Below are 27801 nucleotides of genomic sequence, written 5' to 3'. Positions count from 1 at the left end.
GGTGGGTGCTGTTGATGGGTGTGTGGGTACATGTGTGCTGTCTTGGCTGACGTTGGATGGTGTTACAGGGTATGTGGGTACATGTGTGCTGTACTAGCTGATGGTGGGTGGTGTTAATGATTGTGTGCTGCATGTGTGTTTGGGTGGGTGCATGCACAGGTGTGTGTGTGCTTGGCACAGGCAGAAGAGAAGGGTCTTGGGATGAGAATGGGATAGAGGAAGGATGTGGGGTGGAAGGCTGGGGTGGGTTTAAGGCTGGCATTAATGAGGCCGACAGGGCCTGAATGGATCTCTGCAGGGCAAACATACCTCTGTGAATGCCACCTAGGTATGCAACTATCTATGTCCTTTGACTGCCCAGACCCTGGATGTCATTCAACATTGATCTTTTTGCAGGAAGTGAATATTAGGTCAGCTGGGGGCAGAGGGGCAGGAGCTGAGTTGCTCATGGGGGAGTATGCCTGGACAACTAGGTGCACAGCAGCAGGGAGGGCAGAGATTGAATGGGGTGGCGGACAATGATGGTATAGCACCAGGATGGGTGGGTGCTGCCACCACCAAGAAGTAGCCACTGGAATCTGACTTGATGGCAGCAGACGTTGAGGCTGGGTCCCTAGTAGCACTTGTTTTGCCCTCTTGGCCACTGGGTCCATCTGTATCATTGTCCCGACTGGACCTACTCTACCCGATGCTTCCCTAACATCCTGGGTGCTGCCTCTTCTGCTTGCATGGGTAGATGATGAAAGGATGAATGATTGGTACATTCAACAGCATTGACACTCTAGAGGAACATCTTAGTACACATGGCACACCGAAATTACTATTATCACACCACCTATTAGCAGTAGCACAGCGATGTATTCAACATGACTTTGCAACAGTTGCACACAATGATATCTGGACCACAGTCCGCCACAATTACCTTGTTACTACTCAATTTCTCTGTATGTTGCAGGGTATTACTTCATCATGTATACTTTGCCCCTTTCACATACTACATTGCGACAGCAAGCAGCTAGAATGGCCATGCCTACATCAGTCCTACCCATTCCATACAATGATCTTCTTCAGCCACTAATCATTTCGGACACCTACTTCCCTATGCACTGATGTGACCTGATAAATGTATCTCCAGCAATGTGTGTGGTAACAAGGAGAATGTGTCTAAGAAAGCGTACAATCCACACTGTTCACATGACCACTTTCACACTTCTTCATATGTTCTCCGTCACAGCACATCTAAATATTGAATACAAGGGTAGAATTGCTATGAATCATGTGTCTCACACCAAAGTTTTCTGGAGACAATGGGGCTCAACTGTGGTCAAGATGTCATCATATACATCCAAATGACCTGACACCACCAAGGACTAGGGACATTCCCAATCCAGTTTGGTGAGCTTACCACAACCATTTCCCAACAGCATACTGTATAGCTATTACAAGAGGTAAGAGTGATGAGACGCAGGGAATGTCCTATCCACAATCGGGCAGGGACATCACAGCACCTACATTCTTCTCACTTAGAAATACTTCAGTATGTGGCTGACAGTACACACTCACATATGACTTCAACAAGTCAGATTTACACTACCAGCTGCATGTCAGAAGGTAGTTACTGTTATTTCCACAATTCCGCTTACACCCCTACTGACACCACACCAGCATGGGAAATCACACTGTAAGGCAACCCTGTCAGCCCTAAGACCATGTATGCAATTGGAGGAGTGTGGCTCAATGGTTAGAGCGGCAGACCCTGATGAAGAGGTCTGGCCCGGGACCAGGGTTCAATTCCCGACGCAGCAGGGTCTTGGGCTCATTTTGTTTGCGGACTCGATAATTCTTGCCTCAGCGCCTACTCTAATCATGGGGTCCCACGCTGCCACTCTGAGCAATAGCTTGCTTAATCTCCACAATGGCCCCTACAACACTGGGATGCCTGGCTTCACCTTGGGGGTGCCAAGGAGGGGCATCTCACAGGGAGAGCCAGGAAGGGTTCCACAGCGTTATACAGCGCTGGGACGCCCCGGTGATGGGCAGCTGTGCGCTTTACAAGTATCCTACATTTACATTTGCAATTGCATCAACATAAGCATCAGACATTTTACACTAAAGTATGTATGAATGTGTATGTGTGACCCACTCATCACTGTCTGAGATGAGACATGACATGTTTGTACATCACCAGTCACAAACGTCTTTGCCACCTTGGCTAACATATTCATTTGTGATGGGCACAGATGTCATACTATAAAGAAACCTGACTGTTAGCCAACGCAGTGGTTCATCCCCAAAAATTCCTTCAACTCAGAAGGTTTGGCATTTGTCACAGTTTGTGTTCACAGTCTGAAAAATAGTGATCATGTGTCCAACTCCAGTTAAAAATGTGTATGATTCAATGATTGAGTGGTCGATGTCCTGACAGCAGACTAAAGCCATTTTACAATTTTAGCCAAAGTCAAAGGCAAAACCTCAATATTCCATTGTTAGCTTCATGTGACACACCTGGTGAAGCAGTGATGGATTTGACTGATGGAATCACCAACTATCTACAAAGTACATGTGTCAGGAGTCCAGATACTCTTCCTAATGAGAGCCTAAGCCATAGGCCTGTTACAACACACTTGTAGTGGTGAGAGGCCTATCCTAAGGCAGTGTAACACATTTACAATGAGGATAAATGGCAAATACACTCAGGTTTGTGGCTCCTGTCAGGTCTAATCTTGTAGGTTGTTTTAATAAAATGTGTTAGGACCACCAATTGTCCTTCAACACTATTTCAGACACTGTCTAAGGATTGGCAGATCTCTTTGAAGAGGACACTGTGCTGCAGTGCTATGTCACATACACCTCAGCTAAATCTTGGGCCAGAGTGGGTAGGAACCATTGGCAGGATTAGCTTTCTGCATGCTTACTATAGTGAACATATATTAACGTCATATTTACTAATTGTTAATGGCTTTGTGTAAATGTAATGGTCATGTAATACAGGGCAACAACTTTATGTTGCTAGGCTAACATATTTGTGACGTTCCATCACTCCTAGCCAAGAGGTTTGTGCAGAATGATATGCACTGAGAGACCTGGGTGACCATACACATACCAACATTCAATTACTGCTGTTACTTCCACTAGAAATGTATTAATAAATGATCATTCCTTGTCAATTTTTTTTTTTTAACTAGTATATTAATGTCTTTATTGCTTGATTTAAAAAAACCTTTGCAAGTTACAAAAGATAAAAGTATTTAAAAGTGTACATATGTAAAAAAAGGAATGCAAATTCCAGTCCAGTATAAATAAAAGTAGCAAATATTATGCTGATGGAAGGTCACTTGGATCGATCACATCACAAACTCTTTTTTCTGCTTGATCCAAGAACCTGACCAGGGCACAATTTAGTTTGGTGTTCCGGGGATCAAAGCATGCCAGAACTGCTGCCCTGATGATCTCACCATATTTTTGTTCCAAAGTTTCCTTAAGAGGAACCGTCTTTCGTGCAACAGGTTTGGGCAGAGGCATAGGATGTGTGTGATGTCTTCTTTGTGTTTCCCACAAAGTCGACAGGGTTAGTGGCCATTGACTCTTTTCCATTTTGGCAAGTGACACGACAAGTTGATGAGTCCCATTCTTAATTTTAAGAAGCTTAGTTTTGTACGTGCAGTGAATGTTAAGGTTAGGTACGGCTGTGGAATCAGCTGGACATAGGATTGCAAGGTCATCCAGCCGTGACTTCTTTTTGCTAGCCGAGCCTTGTCTTCCACTAAAGAAAGTTTTTTAGCACTTATTTTTGCTAATCGTTTGAATTCATTTTGGCTTACTTGCAGATTCCAAAGGTCGTTCAAACCTAGGGTTCTTAGCCCTTTTTCCCAATAGTCATGTCCTGCTTCCAAAGGTTCTTGTTAAGACTGGCCCATAGGTGTTGGCCTAGGCTGCCTTCCTTCGATGACCTCAATTTGTGGCAGCACATTAAGAAGCTCTTGGCTCTGGCCAATGATTGGTTACAGATGCCCAGTTCCAGCCTGATTTGCGCCGGTGATGTTTGGTTTGGTAGCTTGAACACTATTCTATAAGTTTTTGCGATGATTTTATCCAAGTTGCCACTGTCCAATCCTTTTAACACCTCGCTACCATAGGTTAATGTTGGAATGATTTTTGCCTGCGCGACCTGTATTGTTGGTGCAAATGTTGGGCCAAGTAGCTTTTTGTGTAGGGTGCTGATTGCGAAAGCAAGTGCTGCTCCCTTCTTTTTTTGTTCTTCAAGGTGGTTTTTATATCTGCCGTTGTTATTAAAAAAGACGCCAAGGTACTTATGGCAGCTGGATTCAGCTATGCTTTCCCGGTTCAGGACCCAAACCAGCTTCTTTGCCCTTCCTGGACGCACCGCCAAAATTTTTGTCTTCTTGTTGTTGATCTGAAGCTCATTTTTGGTTGAATATTCGGAGATTGCGTCCAATAGTCTTTGCATACCAATCTTTGTTTTACTAAGGAGGACCACATCGTCGGCATATAGCAGGTTTGACAAAACAAAGCCAGCTGCTTTAGGAGCGTGGGAATTTACCTTATTTAAGGCTTCAGGAAGGTCTGATAGGAACAAATTGAAAAGGGTGGGGGCCAAAACACATCCTTGTTTTAGGCCTTTTGTTGTCAGAATTGGGCGTGATAACCTAGAGCCGTCCCCAATCTTGATCCTCACCCATGTGTCCTGATGCAGAAGCTGTATGGCTCTTAAAATGTCTTCTGGGACGTTTAACCTGGAGAGCTTCTGCCAAAGCATTCCCCTATTCACGTTGTCAAAAGCGGCTTTATAGTCGATGAATCCCATATAGAGTGAGCTGGAACTGGCCTCCGCCTGGTCAATCAAACAGGAGAGGGTCATTAGATTGACAGAGGTGCCAGTATTGCTTGTAAAGCCGGTTTGATTTGGAGGACTTACTAAGTGGTCTTCTGCCCATGCTCTAAGTGAATTCAGCAACAATCCGGCAAAGTACTTTGCCTCATTGTCTATGAGGGCTATGAGGCGGTAATTCCCAGGTGATGTTTTATCCCCGCCTTTGAAAATTGGCGCAAGAATTGACCCCTGCCAAGAGGGCGGAATGATGTTGTTATGTAGGATGGTGTTAAAAAGGGTGGCTAACTTCGAGGCCCAGAAATTAACGTCCTCCTTAAACACAGCCTGAGGAATTCCGCCTGGGCCTGGCGCCCCATCTTTGCGACCCTTTTTGATTAGTTTTTCGATTTGGTCCTTCTGGATAATACTTGGTTCTTTCCCATTTCGGTTCCTGGGACCCTGTGTTGTTCTTTCAATGTTTTGATCTGAATTGAGGGATAACTCCATTGTAAGCAATTTGGATTCCTGATCAGTAGGCCATACTTTAGTGCCTTCAGCGATGGAATTCTGATAAAAGGTTATATCTTTTCGTTCATTAAAATGAGTATTTAGGAAGTCGACCCACTCGGACTCCAAGATGGTTGACGACGCGACTTTTTGAGCACGCCCAGATAGGCTGTTGATAGTGCACCAGAACCTTGCAGAGTTATTTGATTTGATGTCGTCTTGTAGTCTGACCCAGAAGGAGTTCCAATGAATTCTACGTTGTTCTATTTTTGCCTTCTTCAAGTAGCTGCGGGCCTCTCTCCATTGTTCTATTATTAGCGGGTCTTTTGGATTTGTTTTTAAAGCCCGCCATAACCGATTCATGGTTCTTGTTGCAGATTGTATGCCGAGATTCCTACAAGGCGTCAGCTTTTGCCCATTCGGGTTGGCATGTCTTATCGGTTTGGCGTGTCTATTGATCAGTTCAATTGCAAAATTTGACCAGTTTGCAATATGGTCGATGGTGTTTCTGCTAGTGCTCTCGATAATTTGTTTGGCCTCAGTTGCTATTTGTTGGAAGTTGCTGAAGGAGCACTTAATTTGTTTAAGGTTGATCGTATACCTATCGGATGGCAGTGCCCTTTCCTCTTCATGTTGGGTTAGTCCGGAGATAAGCGTTATTTCTTGAGGCCGGTGATCGCTTTCCGTTCTGCTTCCAAAACTGAACCCTGCTATTTCATGAAGAAGTGACAGGCTAACAAAGGTGTAATCAATTAGCGAGGCACCGGTCTTCGATACGTAGGAGAAGCAAGGTGGCTTGTCTTGAGGAAAGCGCCCATTTAGGGCTCTAAGACCCAGATTCTCAAGGTTGCTTTGTAGAGAGCGGCCCCTCAGGTCGTCCTTGTTCCATCCTGGGTGGTCCTGCGGTGGTATGACCCAATTGCTTTCGTGTGATTTGGTTACTTCGTTTTTATGTAAATCAGACATTAGCCACATGTTGAAATCCCCTGATAGTATTATTTCTGGATTGGGGGATCCAGTTTTCACTGTTAGTATTGTTGCTATTACCTCTTCAGTGAAAGATTGCCTTGATGTCGAATTTGGGCGGACATAGGCATTCATTAGGACGAGAGACCTGCGCTTGCCTTTGTTGACGGTGTAGGAAATGCCCACGGATTGGAGGGAGTGTGATGAACTCGTTAACTCCCATGAGGCAATTGCGTTGTCGATTGAAATGTAGATCCCCAGGCCGTCACTGCCTCTACCCGAAGATTTCAATTTTTGGGCTGGAGTGTGATGAGTTTTAAAGCCTTCTATGTGCTGCGGTTCAGATCGCCATGTCTCTTGTAGTAATAATATGTCGAATTTTCGAAGATAGGAGATTATCGCTTGGTCCTCCATTTTGTTGTTTAAACCGTTTATGTTCCACGAGCAAATCTTTAGGGGACACATAGTCGCGCTCCTTTCACTGTTGAGCTGTCAGCGTAGGAGCCGAGTAGTGTTGAGGGTGCCTGCCAACCATGACCATGATCCGCCCTCGTCCCGATCCCTGTTGGATGGGATCCTGTTGTCTCTTGGTTTCCTGCCTTTATGGTCACAAATCGGTGTTTTATTGCAAGCACCCCTAAGGACTGAATATACTGCTCCCCTTTCGACTCGCGTACGCTCGGTGTGACGGCTTGCATGCAGGGCATGAGGGTAGGCCACTTCCTTTCCCGGTTGTATGAGTATGCCCCACTGTTTAAAAGTTTCTATGTGCCCTAAGATGTTATTCCTTGCCTCTTCCGATCTCCAGGTGACCTTCGTGGTTTCATTTATTTGGTCGTGGCATGGTGGAATAAATTCTACTGATGTGATGTCTTCCGAGGTAATGGTGTTTGACAGGCCTATTGCTTGTATCAGCTTTATGATGTTCCCGCGATTCAAGATATCGTGGCTTCCTTTAGACTTATACTCCGGGTAAAAGAGTATGGAAGTTAGATCGCCGCTAAGGGAGGCCCTAGACGGCCCAGGATTTAGCTCTGGTATTTGGGCACAAGGCATTTGGTCTAATTTTATCAGAGGGCCCATCAGTTGAGCATTTGTTAATTTGTGTATGGATGTGGAAAAGCCCTCGATCTGTTCGCTGAGACACTTTTGCTTTTTTCCTCGGGTTGTCTGAGCTGCGGCTCCTTTCTCATACTCCGGGGATGAACCTGGATGATGTTTGGCAAGACTGTTGGTGGGTGCTTGGTTTAACGTCGTCATACTTCCAGGTGGATTGAGGAGTTGGCTGGAATTTTGGCCCTGCACCTGTGCATTATGCGGGGGAGGTTTGTCTGACAAGGTCTTGTTCGTGGTTGTGTTTTGCTCCATTAACCCGCTGTGTGCGGTTTTTCCTAAAGGAGCACTTGCTGCTTCTTTTTCTGATGGTGAGGGAGGAGTGCCGCTCTTCCTTTTTTTCCTTCCCTGCAAAATTGGTTGTTCTTCTGATATAGAACTTTGCTCGTCTGTACTTTTTGGATCAGTGCACTCTGTAACTTCCGGTCGTCTGAGAGTGTTAAACACCGGATAGAGGCTAAGATCTTGTTTGCACCTTCCCATCTTATTGCGTCCTTTTCGCTTCCTTTGTCTTTTCCCCTTTCCTGCAAGAGCTTCCATATCTTGATTAGTTACGGATGGAAGAGTGGAATTTGCTCTGCCTGTGGATAGGGGTTGTGGTAGTTTGCTCATATGACGAGTGAACGCTAATGTGTCCGGGGTGACGAGGAGTTTGTTTCCATATCCCCTTGTTGCCCCGAGTTTGCTGCCATTTCTACTTTGTGAACCACGCCTGAGTCTCCAACACTACCATTTTCATGGAAGGACTTTGGGGTTGTGATTTCTTTTAGGTCTGCCAGGAGTTTTTCCATCATCCCAGGAAGTGTACTAAGTTTCTCGACTATTGGAGTACAATCGCATCCTTGTTGCGGCCTATCCGCAGCTGCTTGGGCCCGTCTAATCAAGCTGTTTAAATTTGTGATCTTGTCGTCTATTTTGACTACGTACACAGCCAGTGTGTTCAGAAGGCTAATTTGTATGTCCATTTTGTTAGCTTGATAGGTCATTGCGCCAGCTGACCTTTGAAGAATGTCTAAGGCTATGACCCAAGCCTTCTCTTGCGTAAAATCCTCCTTTTTCTCCTCGTTTGGTGAGGAAGATGGCCTAGAGTATCCAGGGTTGGTGTTACCGTATGAAAACAGCATTTTTTCCCATTCCTTTGACTCCAAATAGGAGAGGTCTGTCACGACTGCGTCGGCTTCAAGGAGAGGAGAGATGTCAACTCTGTCCTCCTCCGTTTTCGTTTCACTGTCTTTTTTAGGAGGGAGGGCAGGTTGAACATTTTGACTACTCAATATGCTGAAACTGGCTTCTTTTTCCTTCATAGGCGTTACACTGACCTTTTTTGGAGGCGTTACAGATTTGACATTTTGACTGCTCAATGTAGTGTAACTGACAACATGAGAGGCAGGGATTGTTGGTACTGAATTGCTAATTATCCCTCCATCTGAGTCAAGTGGATGGACCTTTTTGTTGAGAATATGGTTTGAATGGATGGCAAAAGTGGAGATGGAATCGCGTCCTTGTTCTAGGTGGATTGAGGTGGGCTTGATTGATGGACTTCCCAAGGATGTGACAGGAACCTTGTTTCCCCCAGCGCTTTTGTTGATGATATTCACTATAGGGCTCAAGGGATTTGGTAAGCCCACAATGTTCGTGTTGCTTGAAAAGACAGCCGACCCTGGATCTTTCAGAAAAGAAAATTTTGATGTAATTTTTGGTTGGTTACTGAAGGATTTTCGGGCCATCCCGTCAGATCCCCACAGAGGAAGTTGGGACATACAGTCCGTAGTAATTCCAGGGTCATTCAACGACAGGTTTACGATTTTGTCAGGGGCAGCAGTTGGCATCTCTGTGTTCCCTCTCCTTTTCTTTAGTGAAGCTGTGGACCTCAACTTGCCTGATCTCATTTCAAGTGAGCAGAATGGAACAAATGGAACACAGAAGAAAAAAAGTGGCCCGGTGACTCCGTGGCAAGGAGGAATTAAGCAGAAGAAGAGGAAGTGGAGTAAATTAGATTTCCCAGATGCTGTTCTGTTGCCTCCTTGCTGTTCTGTTGCCTCCTCGTCAAATTGAATATTATCTCCATGTGAAGCCTATTTTAGCCCACATTGCGCTCTGCATGCAGTTGTTTGCGCATGGCACATGTGTTTGATGTAGTACGACTCCAACATAATTATGGATAGTGTTTGCAGCCAATGTACAGAGCATCATGCCCCACCACAGCTCAGACCTAAATATTGGGAATCCATCCTTGAAAATGTGTCTGTGCTTTCAATCTGGAACTCATGGGCGTATAGTCTAAGATGGACATGTTAAGGTTGACATATCAGTATCTTTCATGCATCATGCAAAACGTACCCGCTCCTCTGGTGAGCCATAAAGCTGGCCATATATTGGCAATGGCCTCTCCAATCAGCATCTCCAGTTCTTCTGGTGTGGTGCTTGGCCTGGCATGGTTGCTCCCGGAGGTGGTACACAGCAGCTGACGGTGAGGAAGTGTTAATGGCAGCAGTGTCAGTAAGAGAGTAAGTTATTTTTTAAACTGCAACGTACATCTATGTCATTTACGCTGTTATATGCATAGAGTCACATAGCCATTGGCCTGTCACATTCACATTCCACAACGTTAGCCTATGGCAGAGTAAATGGTGCAAGTAACCATCTAACGTAAGTACAACGACTGCCACCAAAAGATCCCTCTATTTGTCCTATAGGCAAGATCAGGCATCCGCCATGGTCGCTGTCTGTTTACAGTGTTGAAAATGGTATTGTCACATTTGCAGAACCTGCAGTTGGCACGCCGAAGTGCACCACCAGCACAAGTGCTCAGTGCTTGAGAATTGAAAAGGTTACGTTCCATTTCATGTACTTTACAACACGTCATCTGTGTAGTGCATTACCGTGCACATATGTGAAATGTGTGCTGCGCTATGTGCAGCCCGTTATCAGATTATACATGTCATAGATTCATTTCTCTAGAGTTGTTTCTCTACTTTGATTTGATGGTGTGCACAGCCCTGTGTGTGGAAAACTAGTGGACAAGTCAGATTGTACACTCATGAAGTCACATGTGTAGTGCTTCTTGATGCACAAATGTACAAATGCATGAATTTGGCCTTACATGTCACATATATGTACATTTTCAAACAGGGAACAATATTCATGCTACGTTTACTTCTCACATAGGTTTCCTGGCAGAGGCAGGAGACGCCAGTTTCCACTGTTCTGCCCATTGCCAGACCCACACACCATGCTAGAGCGTCCCATAAACAAGAGGTTCAGTTTGAATTGTTAAACAATCCTCAATATCAGTCATTAGTTGGAGCCTGACATCCTACCTCAACTCAAAAACCCTAACTCAACACCAGCACTAGTTAAACTCATGTCTGTTGTGTATTTTCTGGTCACAGGCTCATTTCAATTTATGTTGCTCTTTCATGTGGAATGTCACAACCGATGTTCAGTCTTGTCCACACACAGGTGCTTACAGCAGTGTTGAAAAACATGGGCACCAATTACCAGTTCCCCAGACGTCAGGCTTTAGCTACTGCAAAGGCAGAATTCTGTGGTTTAGGTCACATGTAACAAGCACCCATATTGGCTTAGTGCCACTACATGACAGAGAGCATGTCTACTGTAACAGGAAACACTTTCATTATTTCAACAAGCAAGTTGTCTGGGATGGGATTTGTACATCTTTAAAAGATGTGCTTGGTTTCAAGGACCTCCACATGATGGCATTGTACTGTGGAACAACACCCTAAAACAGCTGATGTCTCAACTTCTTCTGGAAAGGACCAGGCTGTTTGGCAAGTGCTATGTATTTAAGCTCTGTTTTGGAGAAAGTCAGGAAGTAGGATCTGATTTTGTTTCTTACATGCTGCACTTCTATCTACCTCCCATCTATGAGGCTCAGCATATCCCAACCAGCCATGGTTGTTATCCCGCTGAGGAATCCTACCACGCCACCTCAATGAGGCCATGGAAAAATACGGCGGCAAGTGGAGCGGACTTTTGAGATCCTGAATGCCAGATTCAGATGCCTGTGGCCTGCTGCATCATACGCAACATTGCCCTGTGAGGGAACATCCCTTACGGGAAACATCCTTTACAATGCAACTTTTACCACGCAGTGCCTTTACCACGCAACTTTTACAACGCAAACCATTACAACGCATTGCGCTGGGGGGCGCTCTAGGATAGGGAATAAGTTTAATTTACTATCCAACACCTTCCCTAGTGTCCACGGGGACTGGAGTTGGACTATTAAATTAAACTATTCACTATCCAGCACCCCAAAGCGCTATGCGTTGTAAAGGTGTTCGTTGTAAAAACCGTGTTTTAAAGGCATGTGTGGTAAAAGCATGCATTGTAATGTCATACATCCATCCCTTACATCGTGAAGGATGCAGGCCAAGAACACCCATATGGTGGGGACCTTGAAATACCAAATGAAAATGATGATAGTGATGAAGAGGATGGAGCAGATGTGCATCAGGATTTCATACAGACCTACTTCTCCTGAGTCTAAGTATGGTGTGAGATGTGATGAACAAACAATCTAGGCAATCTTGTAGTTGAGTTCTGAAGATGATTTTGAAGCTAGTTTCTGGGACTATGTAGGTCTGGAAACATATTGGGAAAGATGTATGTTTTGGTAGTGTTGCATTGTTCAGTTGTTAATGTTGTTGAGGAATGTGTTCTAGAGAACTTGACAATGTGATCTGTGCCCTATGCATTTTTGCAGAGCTAATCCCTCAGTGTTGACTTATTATAGGCATCTCCACCATGTCATCTTTATTTGGAAATGTCAGAGTTGTGACATTGGCAGGTATACATTGCTGTTCAGCTGTACTAAGTGGAGAAGGATTGTTCCTGGGAATGTGTGTCACAGAGTTTTGATGTGCAAAGCTGGTACAAAAACAGCTTACACAGCAATAGGATGAAAGTTACCTGGCCTCCATTGGACTTATTTCGCGTTGTGCGTTGGTCCTAATGCAATATGTGTGCTGTCATTTGATCCTACAAACAGCAGTGTTGTGGCCAGATCATAATATCCTACCATCACACTGTCTGATTCCTCATTGTGTAAAAAATTGATGTAGGTGTTGCTTTGTTTGTTATTTTTGGCTCAAAGTGGTTGGAGCCAATCACTGACAGTAGTTTGTGACATTCCACTAGATGCTTGCTACATTTGATTAAAAATACCCTGTGGTCAGAAACAGTGGTACTAACACGTGTCTGTGTATGAAATTAATCTGATGTAGTCCTTTTTTGAGGTCGTCAGCATGCCTTAGGCTGATGATGTAGACGTCATTTGTGTGAGATGTTGTCAGATGTATCCCTTTCTACCAGTCTGTGTAAGTCTGCAGGAGATGATGTGATCATTGACCCTGGATCACTAAGCCATGTATTTTTGTTATATGCATCTGCCTTTGAATTGACCAATGTATATTGATGTTGTAAGCCCAGACACTTGTATGTTCCCTTTTTGTATGATGGTAGTGTTCCAGTTTTGTTCATTTTTTAAATATACAGCATATCCATGCGTCCATGTGTCCCTAATTGGGGATACCATAGTTGTACTTTCACATAGTCATATGTGACAATGACACCAAGAGACAATACTTAGGTGATGGGAGTTTTTTATTGAAATAACAGACCGTACTGAATTCTTATGAGTGAAAAAATTAAAACAAAGTGAGACATTCGATCATGATGAATCCATTATTTCTGAACTCCAAAGTCCAACATACTGCTCTCATCAGATATGGGACTGTAGTCCAGAAACAACCTCTGTTGTTGGCTGTGATGTTTTTCTTGACATCCTTCCCTCCTGAAGCCTTACACGGATGTCCCAACTTTCCTAGAGAGGGAGGATCTTGTGCTGCTGGGCATGCTGTCTTGCATGAGTATCCTCCTCTGTCAGGGCCTCCCTCCCTGTGGCTGCAGAAGATGTTGATGCTGGGGATTAACTAGGTGCACAGGGAGGGGAAGATGACAGAGGAACAGCCCTGCAGGGGGTGGTGTTAATGTCCTGCAGGACCTCTACCAGAGAAGCCACCTGGGAATGGAGGCTGGTTAGCTCAATGTGGACCCCAGCCACCTCAGGACGTAGACCCGCAAGCTTGGTGTAGATGCCTCACACCTCCAAATGTATCTTGCCAACATCATGGTATGTGCCTTTGTACATCACTCTCATTTCCTCCATCTCAGTAACAAATTGCACCAACAAACTGTGCGGGTCCTGGTATAGTATAGAACTCCTCTCTTAATGACTCATCACCTACACTTTCCAATATCCAAACCATTCCTTCCAACCCGTTTAGACAAACAGGTGCCATATTATCAAGAACAATCGCCACTTTAGCGGCAGAACACTGCTGCTAAAGCTTTGATAAAGTGCATGATAATATGCCCTAGAGAATTCCAATAGAAGCCCAGGTTCTGTTGTGAAGAACCACAAACCTGGGCTTCTATTGGAATTCTCTAGGGCATATTATCAAGCCCCTTATCGCTGCTTTAGCAGTTTCTTGTTGCTAAAGCGGCGATAATGTTATGGCTGTTCTTGATAATAAGGCCCCTAGTCTCAATCTTAGAACTATAAATACAACTAATTTATTACCTGTCCCCAAGTCACACCAAGAAGTTGTGGTTACCAAATCCCACATCAAATCTATGCTTCTTTACTGAAGAGGGTGGCGTAAGGGCGGTGGTTATTGCGGCGGATGCAAAGTCTGTTTGCCACTTTACCGCCGGTGGCAATCCCGCTGATTGCTTTGCAGGCAGAGCAGGGCCACTAATATGGTGGCGGTGCCTAGGAGGCACCGTCGACCATATAAGGATGTGTGTGGGAGGCGCCTTTCCATGAGGCTGGTGGGGATTGGGTTTGGGGGGCCTGTTGCAGGCCCCCTTGTTGGGGGGGTGTCGCTGCACTGGGAGATACCAAGCATTTCCATACAAAAAATGGCAGGCACCGAGTGGTGCGTGCCACGTTGTGCATGTAAATGCACATCATGCGTTTTTCAACACCGCAGTAGTGCTGCAGCCTGCAGCACCGTCCGCAATGTTAAAAAGCTGTATGCAGCCGCCACGGTTGTGGTTGCATCCTGATTTGGAGTGCGGTTTTGCCCCCTTACAGGCTGGCGGTCCTGTTACTTCTAGGATGGCGGGCGCACTCGAGTCCGCCCGCCATCCCAATGACCCCCTTTGATCTTCCATTCTCTTGTCTAAGATTGTACATGGATCCCTCATGCAGGGCATGTTTCCTGTTTATCTTAAGATAGGACCTCTATTCCAAAGAAAATAGATACAGACTTATCTGATCGTAACAACTTCCGTCCAATTACTAACATCATGGCTCTAGTTAACCTACTTGAGAAGTGCACACGCATACAACTTTGTAACCACATTGAACAATTGCGGTTCCTTGACCAATTCCAATTGGGTTTTAGATCAGGTCACAGAACAGAAACTGCTCTAACACACATTGCTGATGACGCTCTGAGAATACTTGATCAGAATGAACAATGTCTGCTTACACTTCTCAATCTCTCCTCTATATATAATACAGTCAAACACGACAACATGATTGATCTTCTTGAAAAAGGATGGGGTTATCAGGTCCAGTTTTAAGCTGGTTTGTATCATTTCTGCATTAGAGAACAGAAAGAAACAAAGTCAAGCAATCCCTCTCTAACAGGACACTGGTCTCAATTGGAGTGCCTCAAGGATCCACACTCTCTCCCATACGTTTCAACTTGTTCAGGGAATATCTCATCCAAATTTTGACCCGTTCAAACATCTACTATCACATATAAGCTGATGATATGCAATTGTACATGAACATTTCATCACCCGATGATATCAAAATTCCTAACTGGGCCCTGCTGAAAACTCAACAATGGTTAACCTGCAACCATCTTACGCTAAATACACTCAAGAAGGTATTTCACCTGATTGCCACCCACAATCACTCTACCTCAATCAACTCTGGCTCAAACAACTAACTGTTTTCCACTGCGCTCCACATTTTGTTGACTCCACTTGGTCATTAGGCATAACTCTCAACAAGTATCTGATAATTGCAACACCACTGCAGTGCAACCACAAGAGGAACCAATCACTATCTAGAGACTTTGACAAAAATAAAAGGGTCCCTACTCCTGATGACATGAACCTTGCAGTCCCATCCCTAGTTATCTGCTAATTAGCTTAAAGAAGTGTGACCGTAGCAGGGCTGCCCAAAGTAAGACTGCCCCTTCTCAGGGCTAGATTGAACTCTGCTGCCAGACTCATCACTTGATCAAGAAAACACAATCACATAACTCCAGATTTAATACAACTCAAAGCAAGCGAGGACTTGCTTCAAGATAGCCTGCGTGATGCACAAAGCACTTCGTTTGTTCACTCCTGTTTACCTAGTGAAAAAACCTGAACTATCTGTTAAGAATCGTGCCCTAAGAAGTTCTAACACTTTTCTGTTGAAATCACAAATGGCCCAGATGCATCATTGTAACATTTTGCGATTTCTTAATTGCGAAAATTAAGGAATCACAATTAAGGAATCACAAAATGCTATGCATTAAAAAATCGCAATATGTTTTGTGATTCTGTATTTTTTCTTAATTGCGATTCACAATTTGTGAATCGCAATTAAGGAAAACCCTTCCCATTGATTCCTATGGGCCAAAAGGCCCATAGGAATGAATGGGAAGGCATTCACATTTTGCGAATTTCAAATTGCGATTCGCAAAATGTGAATGCAATTTCAAGGGTGAAGGGGGAGGTCCAAAGAACCCCTCCCTGCACCCCTAAAATTTAAATTTAAGTACAATTTACACACACACATGAACCAAGGACGTGTGTGTGTGTAAATTAAAACTTTCAAATATGCAAATAGTGCATGTTTGAAAGTTTTCGGTAAATTAGCATGAAGTTCAACTTCATGCTAATTTACCCCTTCCAAAGTGCGAATTCGCAATTTAAAAATAATCATGCATTGCATTTAAGAAATCTGAAATTGCGATTGCTTAAATGCAATCACAATTTTAGAAATCGCAACATGGTTGTGATTCCTAAAACTGCAAAATGCATGATGCATTCCAAGTTAGTCAATTGCATTCGCAAAACGGCCGAAAATTGCGTTTCGCGCCGTTTGCGTATGCAATTGACATTGATGCATGTGGGCCAAAAATTCTAAAAGAAGAGAACGTATAGTCAGGTCTTTTCTGGTCTTTCCCTGAGAATATGCGGCCACTTGCATCATTGTTGGTATTTGCGATTCCTAAATTGCGAAAATTAAGGAATCGCAATTTAGAAATCACAAATACCTATGCATTAAAAATTCGCATTTTGATTTGCGATTCCTTATTTTTCCTTATTTGCGATTCCCAATTTTGCAAATCGCAAATAAGGAAACCCTTCCCATTGATTCCTATGGGCATGAATGGAAAGGCATTCACATTTTGCGAATTTCATTTAGCGTATCACAAAATGTAAATGTAATTTCAAGGGTGCAGGGGGGGGTCCAAAGAACCCCTCCCTGCACCCCTGAAATTTAACTTTAAGTGCAAATTAAAACTTTCAAATATGCATGTTTGAAAGTTTTCGGTAAATAAGCATGAAGTTCAACTTCATGCTAATTTACCCCTTCCAAATTGCGAATTCACAATTTCAAAATAATCATGCCTAGCATTTAAGAAATCGCAAAATTGCGATTTCTTAAATGCTATCGCAATTTAAGAAATCGCAAATAAATTGCGATTTCTTAAATTGCGAAAAAAGCACAAACCTTAATGCATCCCAAAAACGGGATTTGCATTCGCAAACTGCCGATTTTTGCGATTCGCACCGTTTGCGAATGCAAAAACCCTTGATGCATGGGGGCTCTCTCGCTCCTGAAATCCAACCCTTCAATCTACTCATTCAAAAAGGAAGTCAAATGGCTGCCCCTGGACAGTTGCCTGCAACAATAGGCCTGTTTACACTCAAATTGATTATCATTTTTTGTTTTTTTCCTGGTTCTCCCATTGAATTTGCATTTTGAATATTTAATATCACTGTGTATCTGGATGCTCTTTAACACATTTTCTGTTTGTTTATTCTCATATATCTACATTGTGTCTGTGCTTCTCTGTACCGCACTCTGATATCCTGACGGGTCATGTTTGCGCTAAATAAATTCTGAGTAGGTTTGACATCTAATGTCCAATAAAGCTACAAAAGCCCAGGAATGGCTTCATATGCAGAGTGCAGGGCCTAGACAACATCATTCACCTGCTGGCACCTGAGTTGGCTCCTGCGTTGGGGATAAGAAAATGAAGGCCATGATGATAATGGTGTGTGCTGGTGGAGTCCTATATCAACAATGTCCTATTCTATTCTACCTTCCTCTCAGCATTTCAGTATTTCCATCCTTCCCAATACATCTTCCCTTAGAAGGGCTTACTTTTCTGAATTGCTTTCTCTGTTTGCTTCTCTCATCTTGTCAATCCTCTTTACTCTCCATTCAGTTATTCCTGCACTGCATTTCATTTCATAGCTCTCAGGTGATATTTAGTGTTTCTTAACATGAAAAACAATGATTCTTCTTTAGAGCTGTGGTCTGTGTCATCATGTAATCATAAAACAATCTGCAACATCCCTTTCTGTGCAAGCCCCAAACACATGCATAAGTATCACAGTGAAATCACAATGTCTGCTGTGCAATGCTGTGTCTTGTCCTCCTGCTTGAAAATCCATAGGACTTGAAACGTTTGAAAACAACTTAACATATAGTATGGATGCTGTACATTTCAGTCCTGGCAGAAGGGAGGATGAATGGCTCCCTCTTACCTGTCTTCGGCCTCCCGTGCCGATAAATACCCTTTCTTCACCACTACCCTGCCACACACAAGCCCTACTGCAGCCATTTACTACAAATTCAGAGGTATATTTTGTGTTAACAAAAGTGAAATTGAGGAATCCATGCATAATTTAACCCTAAAAAGGGGTGCAAAAGGTTATATGCCATTCTGTGGGAACTAACCATTATTTGCATGGTACTCACAGGGGCCCTTATTTATGAGGCCTTGCGTCAGTTTTGCGCCGCCGGTGCGTCACTTTTTGTGACGCACCAGCAGCGTACAAAATGCGCCTTGTTGCGCCATATTTAAAAAGTAACGCATCTAGGTAGATGCGTCACTTTTTAAACCCCTGCGCCACATTATGCCTGCGTCAGGTATAATATATGCCCCGCAAAAAGCCTCGTAATAGTGACGCAGTGAAATCTATGAGATTTCACTGCATCACTTTTAGGATGCTGTTGCGTCAAAAGCTTGCGCCTGCCTCACAGCAGGCGTAAGATTGACGCAAGCCCTTTCACATGGGCTTTCCCCATGTGAAAGGACGCATTGCTGGAGTTGTGTCACTTTTGTGACACACTCCAGCAATGCGTCACTTTTGCGCTTACAGATGCGTCAGAAATACTGACGTATCTGTAAGTCCTTGCGACATGATGCGTCATACATTAAATATGACGCATCATTGGTGTCGCAAGGAGTGCGCAGTGAAAAGTGACGCATCGCTGTTTTCACGCAGCGATGCGTCACTTTTCATAAATGAGGCCCAGGGTGTTTTTCTTTGGCTCTGAGGGTGAAAAATTTGCATTCTGTTTTAACCATGCAAACTTTATTCTGAACACATCTTAGAAAAAAGCAAGGCTAATTTAAATGATTGTATGAGCTAAATGTACAGCCCTGAGTCTATTCATTAAAAGGAATATATATAAGAGGTTTAGAAAAATAAAGCATGTTGATTTATTTATTTATTTATTTATAGGTTTGTAACGCGCCGTAATCACACCCGAAGGTGTATCTCCGCGCAATAATATTTAAAAATACTGTAATGCTGTTCAAACTAATACAAAAGGTAAACATAGAATATAGGAGAGGGCAAATGCTTTCATGTTCCTCTGCAAACATGGTCCCCAACACTACTAAAACTGACTAACAGGGATTGAGAAATGAAGGAGGAATAAGGAAGGAAGGATTTGTGATAAAGGCTATGGAACAGTCCTCATGGAGATCATTAATAGGAATCTCACTGACTCTGGTTTGATAAATCCCTATGGCGAGCACCAGGCCGAGCCACATAAAGGGGTGTGGTGTTTTTATTGGGACAAGAGGGGAAATGCTGGGTGGTAGGAATTTTCTGGATGCCTGCAAATTCAGGAAGTTTATGTCACGAAAATCCAAGGAACATTTGTGATTTTAGGCAAAGTTTGAGGTTTACATGGCATTGTGGGTAAGAAAAGGCCACGAGATCCATGCAAGATATATCACTCTGGACTTCCCTATTTATCCAGTTTTTCAAAATGTATAGGCTTAGTAGTTTTCTCTAGGTGGCGGCCGAGCTTGGGCCCAGTTAATCTCCTCATTGCCAATGCAGGCGCTAGGCCCATCAATACAAGAAGGGTAATGTTTTTATCAGAACACGTGGAGACACACTGGGCAGAAGGACTTTTGTGGATCGCTTTGCATTTCAGAAATTTACATCACAAACATGGAAGGAAAATGGGTGACTTTAGGCTGAACATTGTGGCTAAGAAGCGTGATAGGATCCATGCAAGGCATACCATCCTGGACTTCCATCGATGTTTACTTTTTAGAAATGTCTGTGTCTCATGGGTTTACCTAGGTGGCATCCTATTCAATACCAAAAAGTGCAGCCATGCAGCATGGCAAGTGGTACAATATTTGGATTTAGCCCCACTCTCCTGGCCCATATTTAAAAAATCACTGTAACAAATGAAATGTCCTCCCACTTGCCATTAGGATTTGGATGCTTTAGTCTGCAGGGGTAAAGAAACTTTTTAAGCTGTTGGGGTGAAATTGAAGGCTGAGGTCTAGATGGGCCAGACACACCACAATATTTGATCAAATAAATGTTCTTCTTGCCATCCAGTGGGCTTTTTGCCCTCTCGGGGAAAAGTGTGGGCAAACCCCCATTCTGCCTACTGGGGAGCCAAGGTACTGGTATGTGTGGCTGTTGCCATAGTGCAAATGCTTGCAACTCTTTATTTTGCCCCAAGTACAAACTCCCTGGTGTCTAGTGGCCTTGGGGTTAGATTAAGGGCAACCTCCCCAATTGGGACAAACTACCTATCTGCATCCAGTGAAGCAGAAAGACATTAGTGACCCTTCTGGGGCAAGGGTATGGCTCAATGCCAGAATAGGCCGCCTGATCCTTTTGTTCTTCTTTGGCACCGTTGTGAAATTCCTGGTGTCTAGTAGTCATTTTACCCCCCTGGGAGATGGATTGGGGTACACCTCCAAGCTGCCCCCAAGGGGTGCAGTGAGACTTTTGAATCCTTTTTGTGATGAGAGCATGGTCATGCCCATGGTGGGCAGAATCCACCCAGAGGTTTTTTATTAAATATTCACTTGTGTCTAGTGGGCTCCCCCCGTGGAGGAAGATTGGGGCAAATTGCCAGTCTGTCACTAGCGGGCCAAAAGGACTGTTGCTCTTTTTTTGGAGGTAGGGGAATGGTGAGTATCCCCCATCTCTATGTGATTTAATGCCCCTGGTATCCAGTGACTTTCTGCCTCTGTGTGGCAGATTGGGGTAATTGCCTAAGTAGGAATCCACTGGGTAGAGACACCAGTTGTAAGGGGAGATTCTCCCCTTTCAAGTGATAATGCCCCAAAATAAATCAGTGTTCTGGATGCCCCTGAGCACTGATTCAGTGAAAGTAAATTGAGCCTATTGGGTTGTTTTACTTTCACTCTAGCAGTACTTACATCAACCCCCCGCAGATGTTGATTGTGATTAGCAAAGAAAGAAAAACATCAGGCGTGGGCTCCTTGGAGGCTCACAAGCACCCTAAGCTAAAAAGTGCAAAAAAAGCATAACTTCCGGTGCAAGCACCAGCGGTCCTTTATATCCCTCCCCAATGACAACCAATGGCCTTCAGATGCACTGGGGAGAGACTGTGGGCATCATCCACGCTTAAAAGGATAAGTTCATACCACGTTTATTTTCTGTGGGAGGTTGTTGCTGTAACAACAGTTGATCATGTGTGGTGCAGTCCTTACTCGGTTTGTTTTGGGTTCTTATTGATTGTAGTTACCTCAGAAATTCAAATGCCAATGGGTTTACTATTTGTTGGGTGGTACATGTCCCTTCCTAAACCTCTCCTTAACCCTCTCTAAAACACTCCTTTCTCTCCTTTCTCTCCACCCCCTTTACAGTAAGTCCCAATTTTCTAGCCACTTATCCTGGCCTGTTACATTCTGAAATGTAGGCCTAGGTATTCACAGATCCCTGCATTCAAGGCAGAAATCCCCACACATAAAATATTGGAGAGGTGGAGGGAAAGTAGGGGTTGGCGAAGCTTGCAGAGTTTCACTATGCAGAATTCTGTGGAGTTGCATACTAACTGAGAAATTCCATGGAGTTCTGCGAGTAAGCAGAGTTTGGCACGCCAATTTGCTCTTGTTGATTTTTAGTGACTGGTAGCTTGTTCCACATTGTAAAATCAGTGCCAACAGCACTGTGCATCGCCCCAGATGGAGCTGCTTTATTCTTTGGGGCATGTAGATTTTCGGCTTGAGGGGCAGCTTTCTAAACATGAAAGGTTGCAATCTTCTGTGACTAACCTCATTGAGAAATCTTTCTGGTAGGAATTCTAGTGCCCAAAAATGGTGCTGTAGGCACAAATTCTAGCTCACACTTGCCAACTTAACATTGGTGAGCCATGTGCAAGAAAAACCCTGCCATGCAGTGGTTGGTGGAGTTTTGCCCAAACTTCATGGTACTCGAAGTGGGCAAAACTCTGCAAACATTGCTGAAGGAGCAGAGTTCTTTACCCACCTCTAAGCCAAAGACCTCTCCTCCAAGGTTAGTAAACAGTATCTTGTAGTAAAATTGTAGTACTGATAAACATACTACAAAATGCATGTTTTGAATAGTCCCCTCAATATTCCTTTGTGGGTTGTTGCCACACCTTTGAAACACCATATTGTCCTTAAGCTTCACCAGTTTAATTGTCATTGTTTATGTTTCTTTGCAGGCTGCCTTCAAAGACAAATACCTATAATTACTGGAGAAATGAAAGAACCAAATCAGAGTTCATTAAACTATTTACTGATTGTAGGATTTTCAGATCTTCCACAACTACAAGTTCCTCTTTTTGCTTCATTTGTACTGATTTATCTATTTTCTGTGGCAGGAAACCTTATAATCATGACAACTATTTACTTCAACTCACATCTGCACACACCTATGTATTTCTTCCTCACAAATTTGTCCTTCAATGACATCTGTTACCTTACAGTCATTTTCCCATACATGTTGGCCCACTTTTTTCAGGAAGGCACGCAGGTTTCTTTTACTCAATGCCTGGTGCAGCTGTACTGTTTCATGGGCTTGGTGACTGGAGAATATATTCTCCTGTCAGTAATGGCTTCCGATCGTTATGTTGCCATCTGCAATCCTTTACGCTACACATCCATCATGAGTATGGCTGTGTGCACACACCTGGGTTTCGCAACATGGGTATCAAGTTTCATAATTCCATTACCACATGCAGTGTTGCTATCTCAACTGTCCTTCTGTGGGTCACACACAATCAACCATTTTTTCTGTGATATAACAGCTCTTCTGAAGATTTCATGCAGCAATACAGGCTCATTTGAGACCCTAACTTATGTTGCTGGTGCAATAGTGGTAATAATGTCCTTTAATCTAATAATATTTTCATATATTAAAATCATCTCATCTATCATTAATATAAAATCTAAAGGGGGGAGGCACAAAGCATTTTCCACATGTGTGTCACACCTCACCGTAGTTGTTTTATTTTACGGTTCTATTTTTGGGACCTATGTGCGTCCCACATCAACATATTCAGTCAACAAGATTTCCTCCTTGTCCTATATTGCAGTTCCTCCACTCTGTAACCCCATGATATATAGCCTGAAAAACACAGAGTTTAAAAATGCCTTGAGGAACCGAAAGAGTATTTGAACAAAAACATGCTCAATGCTCACAATTACATAACACATTGTTAAGCAAATAGAAACCATTTTGCACATTGCTGCTAAAATTTGAACAGTGAACACAGACAAAGACAGTGCAGGACGTGCAGACAGGAGTCAGGCTGGAAGACAATATTTTCTCTAGTAGGATGCTTATCAGGGTTATACAATTTCAGCTCTAATCACCACGAGCCTCAACTCGGTGACTGACGACCGGGCGCTTGATTTACTACATATTTGTGATACATCGCTTGCACATCAGTGCTTAATTTTCTTCCAGAGGGTGAGATACTGATTAGAGACTTTCTACGCATGGAGCATGTCCTTTGTCTGTTACCTTGAACAACAGACGGAAAGGATATCTAATGAGTTTGAGAATACATTCTCTAATAGTTGGACATCTAGACTCGATACAAAACCGGAGCGCAGTCTACAATACAAAGGGATTGATATGAGGCGGACAGTGGATTGAGGATCTGAATGAATTCGAGGACGTTGCCCTGCACACCTATACGAATTCCATAGGAGACTCATCTCGCGGCATCTCCTTATATCGTGATTACTTGATTGTTCATAAAAAGAAACGTCAAAACTGATAACTTGTCAACTGCCTTGAAAAAGTTCATGTTTTGGAGGAAACACGTGTTGGCAAATGTTATGCTGAGAACATCGAATGCAATAACCTAAACTAGCAACAGCATTATGGATCATTTGTGTTTAATTGTATTTACCTAAAATTTTTGTTGAGAACCGACAGTTGAAGAAGTTAATACTTTGAAAAATTTGTGCTGATTACACTTGTCCATTACATACTGGATTTGCATACTGTTATCCGAGAGTGCTGAATCAAACTCTTTCTTCATTCATAATATGTACACAGTAGCTAATACTATGTAAATAGCACCTTAGGTAGTGGGTGTTTGGAGTTAGTAGCACCTCCATATTTGATTATCGCTTAACCAACCAATTGTTTCCAAACCGTATTACATGAAATTAGACTTTACGTCCTAGATTAGAGGTGTGGTTACCTTCCCAGCTGGGATCGACAACTACCTCTCTACATAGATCAGATGTTAATCCATGTGCAATCGCATTTCAGGAATTAATATTTTGCACTACAGGAATGATTTTGAACACTGTTATCCACCGTTTGTTAATATATTTTTCATTTTTTACAAGATTAAAAGTGTCAAACAATGCGGAAAATGTGATCTGTCAAGAACAACAAATATGTAATGATAAGAGGTATTTCTAGTTGTTTAAGTTCAGAGCAAATATAATTTCTTTATAATTTAAATGTTATGTTTTTGATTATCTCTATTAATTTACAAGACATACAGGTAGACTCATCAAGCGGAAATTGGCTCGCAAAGGGCCAGATTCTGAGAGTGCGAGTGCTATTTTTGCATTTGGGATTCATCATCCCAAATCTAAAAATCGCAATTCTAGAAATCGCTAAATTGCGATTAATTGCATTTAAGGAATCTCAATTTGAGATTCCTTAAATGCAATTCATGAACCATTTAAAAATTGCGAATTTGCAATCTGGGGCCACTATTTACCGCGAAGTCTAACTACGTGGTAAATAGCAAAAACTTAGAAAAATACACTTTAGTGCATTTTTCTAAGTTGTATGTTACCCACACACATGTCCTTTGGACATGTGTGTGCGCAACATCAGTGTACATTACCATTTCAGGGGTGCTACAGGGTGTCCTTTGGACACCCTGGCACCCTTGAAATTGCTTCCTTATTTACGATTCGCTAATTGCGAATCGCAAATAAGGAATGACTCCCCATTCATTCCTAAGGGCCTTTTGGCCCATAGGAATGAATGGGAAAGCCATTCCTTATTTGTGATTCACAATTAGCGAATCGCAAATAAGGATGCAGTAGAAATCAAATAAAATATTGGGATTTCTACATGCATCCCGTTTTGGGAGTCTTTAATAGCGAATCCTTAAAATTCGCTATTAAGGACTCGCAAAACATGACCATGATGAATCTGGGGGATAGCTTCTAATAAAGGATAGATATGAACATGTGAGCCAATAGAGACAGAAATCTGCACATAGACTACATTACCATATGGCCTTTGTATAATGTATTTTGTTTTTTCCAGACTCATAATACATTGATGTTTTCTAGAATTATATATGCCGTCCTTCCTAAATAAATCAACTCTGTCTCCCTCTTCTAAGTCCACCTGTTTTATTATAGTCATTCTCAACTTTGTTCCTATTAAAAGGTTTTCTTCGGTTTTGTGTGAAGTCCATATTGCAGATCCTAGTAAGGCTTATCCTGATAAAAAGTGTAATGCCATCTCCTTTTATTATTGATCTCCTTCTTTGTGCAATAACCTGGTACTCCTAGGAGATTCCAGGTGATGACTGTAAGCAACAGGATCTCTAGTCGAAAACCAACTGAGAGGAAAAATATAATGCAGTCTATGAAGCATCCTATACTGATAATATTCCTTGATGGAACCAGTCCAATTTGAAGATAGACTCACATGCCAAAATAACACTGAAGCAGTTTACATCTAAATGATGATTAATTAAACAAGCACTGGTAAAGCCAATTGGCCTCGCTTTCGGGACCTTATAAGTGTTTAGTCAGATCTATCGGCTTTTCTAATGTGTTCTGCTATGTTGTAGAGTAGTGTGGCTTGTGCACAGCATGTTGCAAAGTGATAATACAAAAAAAGTGTTAGAAGTATATACCTCGTCTATAATTGAGGTCAGATTCTGTGGAATTGAACGACCTTATTGAAAAAAAGGGTTTAGTATAAAATATTTAGTGTATGATTGAAAAGTGCACACTCGTCTGCAGCATGAGGAGAGCACATTGCTCCTAGAGGTGGGAGAGGGAAGGAACATACACACTACACCAAGCTACCGGAAACAGAGTACATGGTGCCATATGCTGATTTTGAACAGATCATAATGTACACATAATGCAGAGGCCATAGAGGTAATAAATGATGGTGATATTGTTCACAAACTCGACTCAGATCGTCATATTGCATATTCTGCACATAGAGAACACTGTGCGCACCATGCAGTGCAGGTAAGGCAGGTGAGGCACATTACGTTTATATACTAATGCAGCATGCCCTGGCCCTGTATTCTACTCTCCACAGGGCATGGAGAAGTGTGGCTCAATGGTTATAAGAGGCAGACCATGAAGCAGAGGTCAGACCCGGGACCAGGGTTCAAATACTGACGCGGCAGGGTCTTGAGCCCAAAATGTCCACGGACTCAATAATTCTCGCTTCGGTGCCTGCTCGAATCACGGGTTCACACTCTGCAACTCCGGGCAATAGCTTGCTTAATCTCCACTATGGCCCCCCGCGGCGGGATGCCTGGCTTTCACCTTGGGGGTGCTCAGTACGGGTTATCTCACAGGGAAAAACCAGGACGGGTTCCCAAAGCAAGCGCTTAGAGACCGTTGGTGATAATGCGCTATATAAATATCAATTACAATTACATACACGGATGTCAGTACTCCAGCTGATCTTAATGAAAACACCTCTGTACACTAGATGCATACAATACACTCTGCGCATAGCACTCGCAGCATGCAAAAGCTGCAAAGGAAACCAAACTCCCACTGACCCCGAAAAAAAACACAAGGCACAATGATGCAGTCATGTCAAATTAGGTACCAATCCGAGAGCTATTGGTGTTGTCCCTGTACAGGTCTGTTAGCCATGTATAGTGGAGTGGATGTATGTTTTGTTGTGAGGAGTGGAATTAGGTGGGTTGCACTGTAGTTGTTTGGTTTTGGAATTGTGCTGCGTGGTGTAGAGTAGAGTTATGTACAGTGGAATTGTGTGGATGCTAATAATGTGGTATTGAGTGCACTCTGATTTTTTGGGGGTGGGATTGTGTGTCATGGATGATAATTATGTGGAGTGGTATTGTACATCGCAGAGTGTTATGTAGTGGAGCAGAAATTATGCGGTGTTAAAAATTGTGGAATGATGTGGAATTTTGTGCTCCGGGTTGGATGTATGTGGTGTGTAGGGGAATTGTGTTGTGGAGACGAATTGTGTGGTCACTTGTGGCCAATGAAAGAATAACTGTCTGAAATACAGCTGCAGGATGCCAGTGTCTATTACATACATCTGGGTAACCGGAAAAAACAAGGCTAAATCGCCACTTAGTTATTCAATCATGCAATAGCTGAGTCCATGACAAGAAGGAATCCTATGCCCAGCATAAGAGGGTGCTCTGTACATAATCAAACACTTCCCGCGGTAAGCAGAGGTAGGTTCAGGAGGTTACAGATGCTTGGTGCCGGACAATGCACAACAAGGGCGACAAATCAGAACACGGTTCTGAGTTATAATGGAAACCATCAAGGGGGATGGAGAAGTGA

At 43.1% G+C, this 27801-nt stretch overlaps 1 protein-coding gene across 1 annotated transcript; it reads left to right on the top strand.

Moving 5' to 3' along the window:
• Positions 1 to 22489: 22489 nt before the first annotated feature.
• On the top strand, positions 22490 to 23407 carry LOC147700764 (olfactory receptor 5V1-like). The gene has a single exon (XM_086929225.1). The coding sequence runs from the start codon at positions 22490 to 22492 to the stop codon at positions 23405 to 23407; it is 918 nt and encodes a 305-aa protein (XP_086785351.1).
• Positions 23408 to 27801: the final 4394 nt, after the last annotated feature.

This window comes from Lissotriton vulgaris, chromosome 7 (genome assembly GCF_964263255.1).
Source record: "Lissotriton vulgaris chromosome 7, aLisVul1.2, whole genome shotgun sequence".
Classification (NCBI taxonomy): Eukaryota; Metazoa; Chordata; class Amphibia; order Caudata; family Salamandridae; genus Lissotriton; species Lissotriton vulgaris.
This window is presented reverse-complemented; position numbering and strand designations above follow the sequence as displayed.

Excerpts from the sequence above, each read along its gene's own strand:
- LOC147700764 (XM_086929225.1), top strand. The coding sequence starts at position 22,490 with ATGAAAGAACCAAATCAGAGTTCATTAAACTATTTACTGATTGTAGGA.